The 11729-nt window shown below is 45.7% G+C and overlaps 1 protein-coding gene across 1 annotated transcript; it reads left to right on the forward strand.

The window, feature by feature from the left end:
- Positions 1 to 205: 205 nt before the first annotated feature.
- On the forward strand, positions 206 to 11291 carry LOC112617040 (thrombospondin type-1 domain-containing protein 4-like; the record flags this gene model as incomplete). The annotated part of the gene is made up of 4 exons (XM_025373771.1): positions 206 to 481; positions 7744 to 7873; positions 9483 to 9687; positions 11054 to 11291. Coding segments are annotated over 4 exons (849 nt in total), but the record flags the coding sequence as incomplete, so codon positions are not given.
- Between the last annotated feature and the right edge of the window lie 438 nt (positions 11292 to 11729).

Consider the following 11729-nt stretch of genomic DNA (forward strand, 5'->3'; position numbering starts at 1 on the left):
TCTTTGTCTTATTGATTTTCAAAAGTGCTTTGCATGTGAGGGAAAGCACTAGTGGGTGTCCGCTTATTTTAAACAGATGTGCTTATGTACTGTGACTTAGAAATGATCTCATGCTACACAGCGTCTAATGTCGAAGCAGTTTCCTCTTTACAACCCAGGGTCTAAACTGATCCTGATTCTGTGTGTGCACGCTCACCTCTCCTAGGGGACCCCTTCAATGGCCAGTTGGTGACAGAAGGCAGGAGCCAGGAGGAGGGAGAAGAGAAAGGGAGGAACGAGGAGAAGGAAGACTTGCGTGGGGAGGCCCCTGAGATGTTCACCTCAGAATCGGCACAGACCTTCCCAGTCAGGCATCCGGACAGATTTTCTCCCCGTCGACCAGATAACTTGGTGCCACCAGCACCGCAACTCCCACGGCGCAGCCGGGATCACAACTGGAAGCAGCTTGGGACGACAGAATGCTCCACGACCTGTGGGAAAGGTGAGCCTGCGTGGGGGACGTGTGGATCCCTGCAGAACTCTAAGCAAGGAATGTGTGGGTGGCCCAGGGCAGTGGTCCCTGGCTTTTTTGGCACCAGGGACTGGTTTTGTGGAAGACAATTTTCCGTGGATGGTGGCGGGGTGGGGGGAATGGTTTCAGGATGAAACTGCCCTATCGCAGATCATCAGGCATTGCAGTCTCATAAGGAGCACGCAACCTAGATCCCTTGCCTGCACAGTTCCCAATAGGGTTCACACTCCTATGAGAAGGTAACGCCACCACTGATCTCGCCCACCCACCAGTCACCTCCTGCTGTGCGACCTGGTTCCTAACAGGCCATGGACTGGTACCGACTGGGGACCCTGGCCCAAGGGACATGGCAAACCGTCACCTCTGTGAGCCTGTCTGTGAGATGGCTCACGGGTGTGACGGATTGTGTTGGGCCCCCAAGACCACCCTCAGGCTTACTGATTGGCTCAAAGGACTTACAAGACCCAGAAGAGCTGTTACAATTCATCACAGTCAAAGGGCAGGGATTCGAGTTAATAAAGGAAAAGGCGCATTGAAAAAGTCCAGGAGATGCCAGGCGCCAGCTTCCAGGTGTCCCCTCCAGCAGAGTCACACAGGGATGCACTTAATTCTCTCAGAAATGATGTAACTCAGAGACTGAGAACACATGCCAAGTACTGCCAACCAGAGATGCTCATCCGAGCTTTGGTGTCCCGGGTTTTTACTGGAGTCTCTCATCTAGGTACACAGCTCCCACATGAGCGACACTAGCTACTCTCCCTTTACCACCCCAGAAGCCAAACCAATACCACGGGGCCCAAGACCTCAGGCATAAAAAAACACTCTTATCAGGTGGCATATTCCAAGGGCTTAGAGGTTCTCTCTCAGGAGCTGGTCAAGGGCCTGTCTTTGGCATGTGAGGGGTTTGAGCAACTCCGGCCTGCTGCGTACATATATTCACTAATAAACAGAATACACTCACATACTTCAAGATCTAAAATTTAATCTCCGAGTCAGGGCTGTGGAAGACTTACACAAATCCCAGCTGAAACTCATTCTCAAATCTCAGGATTTCAGGAAAAAAAGAATAAAATAAAACATACTCTGGGGGCTTGGCATGTTAGTTAGCTGGCTTTTACACTGACCAACACTCACAACTCCCATACTATCCCAACCCTGTATTCATCCATTATTCTAACCTGATCAGCTAGGACCACCAAAGACAAACCTGAAGCCCAACAAAGTCAGCTTTATTGACCCCTCACAACAAGGGAGTCCACACACCAGAGGAAGCATGGGGTGTCTCTCCAAACAAAAGAAAACATAGAGTTGTAGGATTTGGGAGAAGGATACAGTTTAGGTGAAATTTAAATAAAGCAGAGTTGTGATAGGCTGAAAGCAAAACATGGCAGTGTTACAGGGGTCACATCAGGATGATGAAGTGGACCCAGGGTCCCGTTTCCTTGAAAACTCTGAAGTTAAGATAGATGTGGAATGTGGTGTCCAGAAACCCTTTATCTGACATTCCATACCAGGTTGATTTCCAGGTTGGAATCAGTGCTGCTTCTGTTTCAAGCTGACTTATTGCAAAGATACACCTGTGAACTGTGTAGTTATAATTTCCTTCATATATATGATAATAGCCTCCCGTTTGTAGTAAAGTCCTGTTTGATCCCCTGAAACAGCTGTTCTTTGAGGGGAGGTTGCTAAAGAAACAGGAAGGCTGTATCCCCCAGAAATCTCCGCAAACTGGGGAACTGTGTGATATCCCAGAGCATTGGTTTGGGGTGGATTTTTTTCTTTTCTTTTTTTTTTTCTTTTCTTTTCTTTTCTTTTCTTTTCTTTTCCTTTCCTTTCCTTTCTTTTCTTTTCTTTTGGTACTTGTATCTAAGAGTACAAAGTCTGGAACGTCTCACAAAATTAGCACACTGAAAAATCTCTCATGACAACTTCTAAAGTTTTTATCTTTTTCATAAGAGCGTTGACTTAGTGGCTTTTGAGACTAGAATTTAGGTCTTTGGTTCTTCTTGGGGGCTGGAGCTTTTCCTGCCTGGAACCTCTGCGATTCCATAATGATTTGGTAACTGGAGTGTTGATTTATAGAGGTTTTATTGTGCAAATTTTATTATGCTCATACTTAATAAATGTGCAAAGAATTTGGACTGTAGATTCATTGGACCAACTTCTTTTATATACTTTGTGAGGAAAAATTAAATGCTTATAAAATATGTCTTGACAGAGGCAGAAAGCTAGAAATATTTCTGCATTAAGGCCAAAACCATTTTGGTGAGACTCCATGATATTATAGAGGTAAGCACTATATAACGTAAATGATATAGGAACCCAAGATAAAAATGTATTATTATTGAAATATTCTACCTTTAGGTAATGGTGTGACGCCCATCAAAGGACCCAGATACACTCAGAACTAGGTGAAAACAGGGAAAGTCATAAAAAGGATAAAAATTGTCATTGTGTGGTTTTCTACCAACAGTGTCATGTGGAGAAGATTCTCTGTCACCCTGTCCAGAGCCCATAAGGCCTTGCGTTGTAAGCAGCATGAGATGAGGGCAAACGCATGTGCTGGTTCAGGTGCTCCCACATCTCTCTAATGGAGCAAACTCATAACCAAACATTCCAGTTTTTGTCCCCACAATCCATCCCCAGCTGTGTGATCCACACTGAGATATGGAGTTGAAATTTAAATAAAGTAAAGTTTTGATAGGCTGAAAGCAAAACATAACTGTTACTACCTCACTATATGCTAGTATCCCTCCCTTACGACACTCTGGTATCTGGCCAGTAAAGTCCTGCTCATACTCCAAGCTCTGAGACCGCCTCCTCTGCAAACCTTCCTGATTCTGCAAAGAACAGGTAGGCACTTCATCCTTGGGACCTCACAGCAATTCAGGACACATTTCTGTCCCACCCTGCTTGGCTTGGCTGTCTCCATGAATATACACTTTGCAGCCTCTGCACCTGGCATCATAGCGAGCACACAGTAGGCACTCCTGTGTTTTTTGAAAAAACGAATATATCATCACCATATTTCACATGTGGAATATACGAGCTACTAGAAAAGACTTAAGGGTAGATTTTACATCTTTATTGTATCCTAGATATACAAGTCTATTATTGCCTTTGCCCCGTGTTCTGTCAACATAGCATAAAACATGTGGATTTACCTGTTAGAAACTGAATAAGCGGCTGGGCATGGTGACTCCCACCTGTAATCGAAGCATTTTGGGAGGCCAAGGCAGGTGTATTACTTGAGGTCTGGAGTTCAAGACCAACCAGCCAACATGGCAAAACCCTGTCTTTACCAAAAATACAAAAATTAGCTGGGCATGGTGATGCATATATGTAATCCCAGCTACTTGGGAGGCTGAGGCAGAACAATTGCTTGAACCCAGGAGGTGGAGGTTGCAGTGAGCCAAGATCATGCCACTGCACTCCAGCCTGAGTGACAGAGCAAGACTCCGTCCCAAAAAAAAAAAAAATCTTTTTCTCTAGATTTCCATATGATTTTGTTTAATATTCTGTCCTTTGCATTGCGGAAACACACGCACAGATTCATAAGAGTGTGAGGTATTGGACTGAGCATGCACAAGACCCATTTTCGATATTTAGCCCATATACACCCATGTGTGCATGTACACACACACACACACAGACACACACACTCTCAGCATCTGCCACTCAGAAGGTCTGAGGCAACATGTCTATCTGTTCTTTACCCAGTAAATGGCACCAGTTCTCAGGCCCAAGAGATACTGAAGCGGTGCCTTGGAAATAAAGCAAACCTAGGGATGTGTTGTTTCCCATCTCTCCCTTCTCTGGCAATCCTAGTTCCTTTTTCTTTCATGTGACAAGTGGCATTGCCCCATGGAGGCCTCTCCTTTGCTCTCTCCCAGGCGGTGATGGCACCAGACATGCAGGGTAGGTGAGGCAATGCAGAGGCACAGATATGGAGCTCATCTAATGGCCATCAGCAGTCATGGCAAGTGACCAGGAAATCCCAAGCCTCCCAGCAATGTCCAAGTCATTTATGCACAGAATAAGTCCTTTCCCCTTGTGATCCCATTGTGTATTTTCACACATACCCTCGTTCAAACCCTTCTCTAGTCCTTCCTGGTGGAGCTATCCACACCACACATTTCTGTGCTTTTCATGGTCGAATTTCCCTTTGTCAAAGTGCTTCCAGCATTGTGATATCACCATCTCAGGGAGGGGCCCTGTTGCTGGCATCCAAGAGTGGTCCATACTCACACAGCCATTGATCAGGCCTCTGTCAAACTCTTTGCTTGTTTCATTTGATTCCTACAGTTCCAAGTCTAGAGTCATTTAATTTTTTCTTATTCTTTATTTTGTCTCTCTTCCATAATGTCCCACTGACCTCTATACTAGCCCCTGAATTCACTGACTTCATTTATTATCTGCTAATTACCCATGTACAGTTCCCCCCTTCAACATGACATATTTCTATTTTGATCAACATGTCCGCATAGAAGGCAACCGAACTGATCCCGGATATTTTTCCTGCTGCCTGAAGCCCAGCCAACTCCTGACCTCACCACCTTGTTCCTGCTTGCTAGCAAGTAGAGGAATAATTGAATTGCAATCTTGAACAATGGGAGGTGGCCAGGTGCTGTCTCCCTTTCTAAAGATATTAAAACTGACCCAAAGAAAGAAACCACTGCAGTCACTAGACTCAAGAATTGTAGATATGGGCCAGGCGCAGTGGCTTACGCCTGTAATCCCAGCACTTTGGGAGGCCAAGGTGGGCAAATCACCTGAGGTCAGGAGTTTAAGATAAGCCTGGACAACATGGCTAAACCACGTCTCTACTAAAAACACAAAAATTAGCAGGGCGCAGTGGCAGGCACCTGTAACCCCAGCTACTTGCAAGACTGAAGCAGAAGAATCGCTTGAACCCGGAGGTGGAGGTTGTGGTGAGCAGAGATTGTGCCACTGCACTCCAGCCTGGGTGACAGAGCGAAACTCTGTCTCAAAAAAATAAAAAAAAGATGTATAGATCTGGCATTTTCCCACCTTCAGAGAGCCAGAGGGCCTCTGAGTTCATTTCCATGAAACTGGACCATGGACGATGTCCATAAACGCCATAAAATGTCAAGGGAAGACAAGCAGCGGCCAGATGCTAGACAACCCCAGCAGGACCTATCTTCCCAAGACACAGAACATTCCTATGGTAGCCTGTATCCTTCTGATTAAAAAAATTTGATTTCTCCCTTATTTGAGTGCCAAGTGGTTGAGATAGTTCCTTTTGCTTTCCTATCCACAAACATCTAAGTGGAAAAGCTAAACCCACATGGTCTGAAGGAAAAGGAATAGGCTAAATAAGACCTTTACTTAATCCCTTAATAGCTGAGCCCCACTGCAAGCTGTGAACCTTATATTCACCTTTATAACTGCACAGTGTACTTAATGTTTGTTGAATTTAATTAAAAATCTGTTCTATTTAATGGAAGGAGATCTGTAGCTGGACAAACTAATTCCACAAAAAGTTTTTGCTTCCCATTAACTTTACAGTCAGTACTGCCTTTTACTCAGCCAATAATTGTGCTTAATTGGTATGTTATTTTAAATAATGGTCTCAAGTTATAGCCACACTGTAAATTTTTACTGCCGGGTAATTTAAACAAATGATTGTTTCAGATTCAACACTGTCTTGCAAACTGTCAAGTTTCTTACTACCCTCTGGCTCAGTGTGTCATACAAGATAAGCTTGAAAAACCACTGAAACAGTTTCATGACTGATGAAATATTGAGACGTTTATGTTAAAAGATAGCCCCTATGCTGCAGTTAAAATTGTAAGGAGTTGGAGCTTCAGAAAGTATGAATGCCTGGCCAATTAGCAACAGAGATAAGACAGAGGTGTAGAATAAAGTACAACATTCTTCCCGGCAGGAGTTGTATACTGGCCTGGACTGTGGGGAAGACAGTTATTTGTGAAGAAGGATCTTCCCGTGGTTTGTTCAGACGTCAGGTTCAGGGGTTACATGTCTCACGTTATAAACGTCCATTAGTAATAGCTCAGTGTTGCCACCAGGTGGCAGCAGAGAGAGGAAGGCAGAATTGAATCAGCTTTTTTTTTTTTAATTGAGAGTTAGACATTCCATTTAACAAATTCTGACTTTTTATCAAAAGTAGATGTATCCTTATTAATCCAGTGAAAGTAAAACAAAAAAACTACAACTGTTATAAACATTCATTCAACAGCATTCCAACATTCATTCAACAGTCATTTGTTGATCACCTGCTACTCTCCTAGGTACTGGGGCTACAGAGATTAAGAAGTAGCCCTGGCCAGGCGCGGTGGCTCACACCTGTAATCCCAGCACTTTGGGAGGCCGAGGCGGGCGGATCACAAGGTCAGGAGATCGAGACCACAGTGAAACCCCATCTCTACTAAAAATACAAAACATTAGCTGGGCGCGGTGGCAGGTGCCTGTAGTCCCAGCTTACTCAGGAGGCTGAGGCAGGAGAATGGCGTGAACCTGGGAGGCAGAGCTTGCAGTGAGCCAAGATTGCACCACTGCACTCCAGCCTGGGAGACAAAGCGAGACTCTGTCTCAAAAAAAAAAAAAAAAAAAAAAAAGGTAGCCCTGTCCCTCAGAAGCTCACTGTCTCATGGGAAGTAGACATATGTTCAGATCACTGAAATACCATTGGATGGGTACTTTATTAGAAGAATGTGTAAGATGCTTGCCAAAGGGGGAAGCAGCTGCTCTTCTGCCCTTTCTTGAATCTTCTACTTCTGCACTTCAACCTGTCCCTTAAAATGTACCTGGTCTAGCAGGCTACTTTGTCATGCAGGTACTTTCATTCCACTTTAATGACCTAGACAGCCCCCTCCCTCCAAAATACACAGGCACACGTCTACCCAAGCCCAATTCTTTCTCTAGAATAAAGCTTGACCCTTTCAGGACACTTTCTCTTTGACACTTCCAGAGAACCTTAGAAAAGTTACTGTTTGTGTTCAGTCTATAATCATTTCCCTTTTAAGGCAGGTTCTTCTTTGTACCCCCACAGTGCCTAGCAAAGACCCTGTGAGGTAGGTGTGTGTAAACCCTCAAACGAAGGGGGAGTGTAAGTGTGCGTGTGTGTGTGAATTGTCCTCACTGTTTCCGTGCCCTCTCTTCATCAGCACCCGAATCTCTGTGCATCTCCACCCATAGCCCAACTTTCCAGTGTGTGGGACTGTCCTTCAGATATTCTCCTGTTGTTGCAGGATCGCAGTACCCTATTTTCCGCTGTGTGCACAGAAGCACTCATGAAGAGGCTCCTGAGAGCTACTGTGACTCCAGCATGAAGCCGACCCCCGAGGAGGAGCCCTGCAACATCTTCCCTTGCCCAGCCTTGTAAGATGGCCCCTCCCTTTAGGTCACCTATTACCAGGTCACTTCAGGTCGCTTGAGCACAGGACTCTAGGAGCAGATATAAGTCAGTCTAAATCTAATTTAGAAATCCAAGACTTGGTCCATGCATAAAATGCAGTCTGTTTAGCAGGCATACCTGTCTTTCAGGATTAACTCAGGAGCTGATAGTCTTTAGCAAGTCAACCCACTTCTGGGAAGCCCACCCTTGGCAAAGCTGGAGCAATTAGGTTTGAGCCTGGTAAGGAAAACAAAGGAGGAAGCAAAGAATGAGAAGCCGGTGTAGTTAGTGTCGTAGGTGAGCTGTTTACAGAAAGAGGATAATGCAAGTCACAAAAACATCAGCCTGGAGAGGCCAAGAAAAGTGTCTCGGGAGAGGTCTTGAACTGTTTTGGTTTTTTGTTTTTGTTTTTGTTTTTTGGCGGAGTCTAGCTCTGTTGCCCAGGCCAGAGTACAGTAGCACGATCTCAGCAACCTCCGCCTCCTGGGTTCAAGCAATTCTCCCGCTTCAGCCTCCCGAGTAGCTGGGACTACAGGTGCACATTACCACGCCTGGCTAAATTTTGTATTTTTTGTAGGGACGGGGTTTTGCCATGTCGGCCAGGCTGGTCTTGAACTCCTGAGCACTAATGGTCTGCTCACCTCAGGCTCCCAAAGTGCTGGGATTATGGGCGTGAGCCACCACGCCTGGCCTTGAACTGGTTATTGAATGATAAATGGGACACTTGAAGAAGAACAAGGGGAAAGGGCCCTAAGAGGGTCAAAACCCAATTTTCAGACTAATAAAAATATAATTCTCATCCAAGTATATGATGAGCATGGGCTGATGTCTTGTTTAACCTAATAACAGAGCAGATGACAGAGGAGGGTTTATGAAACTGATGTGGGAATTGTTAATGAAAAATAAAGAATACTAGAATAAGATTTCTAAGTTAGTAGCAAAAGTGAGTTAATGATCTACAGGGTAATAACGCTAACCTTTGGAGGGTTTTTTTTATTAGATAAAAATCATTTGTACCTTTTCAGTTTTCTGTAACTTTTTATAGAATCTAGGCCCTAATCACTGGTAAATACCATGTCAAGTGTCAAGCAAATTTATCTTCCTTTACAGAGTCAGATGACCCTTAGGCAGACTTTTTCTTTTTCTTTTTCTTTTTCTTTTCCTTTTTTGAGACAGGGTCTTGCTTTGTTGCCCAGACTGGAGTGCAGTGGCATAATCATGGTTCACTGCAGCCTTAATCTCCTAGGCTCAAGCCATACCCCGACCTCAGCCTCCCAAGTAGCTGGGACTACAGGCACACACCACCACACCCAGCTAACTTTGGTATTTTTTGTAGAGACGGGTTTTGCCATGTTGTCCAGGCTGGTCTCAAACTCCTGGGCTCAAGCCATCCTCCCACTTCAGCTTCCCAAAGTCCTGGGATTACAGGCACGCGCTACCGCGCCTGGCCTAGGCTGACTTTTAAGCAATGCTCTAGTAAGAAACTCCACCCACGGTGATTCTGATGATTCTGTGTACGCTGGTGCGGGCTCACGCTCACTTCTTGTTGACTGAAGGTTGTCTCTTACTCTCGCTCTCTCATTGCTGAACCAGCTGGGACATCGGGGAGTGGTCTGAGTGCAGCAAGACCTGTGGCCTGGGCATGCAGCACCGCCAGGTTCTGTGCCGCCAGGTGTACGCCAACCGCAGCCTGACAGTGCAGCCCTACCGCTGCCAGCACCTGGAGAAGCCCGAGACCACCAGCACTTGCCAACTCAAGATCTGCAGCGAGTGGCAGATCCGGACTGACTGGACCTCGGTACGCAGGCAGGGCAGCCCGCTCCATAGCTCCCTCTCCAGCTCCCACCACACTCTCCAGCCCACCAAGACCTGAGATGGGTAACCTTGAGTTCCACAGGAGGGAACCCATCCCTCCTGTGGGAGTCTGGATGGCTGTTTTTGCAAACCACAGGATGTACCAATAGTTGAATAGAGTTTAGGATAGTGTATGCTGCCCACAGCCAACTATGGGTGAGCCCAGGGGAGCCCTGTGATACTGGCCTCATCTGTTTTATGAGTCATGGTGAAGTGAAGGTTGGCAACTGCTGGTAGAGCCAACTCCTTCTAATTTTCCCCACCCATTTTATAGATGAAAAGATGGAGGCCTGGAAGAATAGAGTAGTGTCTGTCAAAATTAAGACTATTAAGGCAGAAATAATTTGATAAAATATTTATTGGAAGCCAATGTAAGGATCAACCCAAGAAGACACACGAACAATGTTGGGCGTGTTCCAAAGTCTGTTACAAGTTGAAAGGCTTTTAGAAGAAAGTTTAGGAGAGGAGAGGGGGACCCCTGGAATCGGAGTTGTCTTTTTCATTGGAGGGTACAGCACAGAGGTTGCAATCACTGGCTACAGATGACGACATACAGGCTAAAATGTTTTAAGTGCAGGACAGTCAATAAAACTTCATGAGTGAGAAATAACTCAGCAAAACTTTATGACTCGGAAACAAACCAAACAAACCAGTGTCCTCTTCAATGTCCACAGGTTACATATTAATCAGTGTGTCAACAGTTTGAAGAATTCACAATAAAATGGGAGAGACTGACAATAATATTCTTTACTCAAAACAGGATGTAAGCCATGAATCCTAAGATCTTCCTCCTAGGCAACTTAGAACATAGTGTATTCTTTAAGGGCAGAGGCGCATGACTTAACCCTTGCCTGCCATGGCATTGGGTCCTGTTTATAATTTGCTATCTTGTTGCCACAGAGAGTCCATTCTGTCAGTCTTATGATGTCTCTCTTAACATTAATGCTGGTCAGTTGTGTCTCGACTGCAAAAGGGAGGCAGTATGACAGGGTGTGTCCAGCCTCCCATCCTGTCATGGCCAGGAAATCAGTTTTAAAGGTTTCTCTGGGGTCTCCTTGGCCAAGAGGAGGCCCACTCAGTCAGCTGGGAGGCTTAGGATTTTATTTTTAGTTTACAGTAGGCGAGGCATCTAAGAAGGTCTTGTAGGAAAGGATTGTTTCTAGGGCTCAGATCCCTGCCCCAGATGGTGACATGCATGAAAGAGCCTCAGTCTCATGGGGCTGGTCACAAAGGCTGCTGGCTCCATTCTGGCGATTCTCTCCCAGAGCTGAAGCTGCTGGTTCCCCTGATGTCAGTGTGCTGTGTTTCAGTGCTCAGTGCCCTGCGGCGTGGGACAGAGGACCCGTGATGTGAAGTGTGTGAGCAATATCGGGGATGTGGTTGACGATGAGGAATGCAACATGAAGCTCCGGCCGAATGACATTGAGAACTGCGACATGGGACCCTGTGCCAAGAGCTGGTTCCTCACCGAGTGGAGCGAAAGGGTGAGTGTGACGGGCAGAGCGCCGGGGACCAAGGTCTGCCAGGTGCCTCCAAAACCACACGAAGGTGAGTCACTGGCTCAGAATCCCAAGACTGATTTCTGGCTCTGGGGGGAAAAAAAAGGCCCAGAGAGGAATTATCGAAGGCTTTCTATCCTTACATGAGGACTGAGGGGCTCCAAAGGTGAGAAGTGGGTGTGAAAAACTTGACTGAATTCTCCTTAGCACTCCATGTGGTTACTCCATAACACTAGGTGAAGTGAATAATTACATCCCATCGTTCATATGTCTTGTACGTGCCTGGTGTCTCATAGACACTTAGCAATGGCAGGCCCCTCTACTGCTTTCTGCCAATTCAAAACATCCCACACCCCATTGCCTCCCCAGTAGCCTGGCCTCCCATGGGGGGTCTCGAGTGTCAAAGAATAACTCAAAGGCATATGTAGTTAACCAGTGGCCCACCAGTTACCTGGATATAAGGGAAAACAGTCATAGATTAAATTCA

The sequence above is a fragment of the Theropithecus gelada genome, unplaced genomic scaffold (genome assembly GCF_003255815.1).
Source record: "Theropithecus gelada isolate Dixy unplaced genomic scaffold, Tgel_1.0 HiC_scaffold_15851, whole genome shotgun sequence".
In the NCBI taxonomy this organism is placed as follows: Eukaryota; Metazoa; Chordata; class Mammalia; order Primates; family Cercopithecidae; genus Theropithecus; species Theropithecus gelada.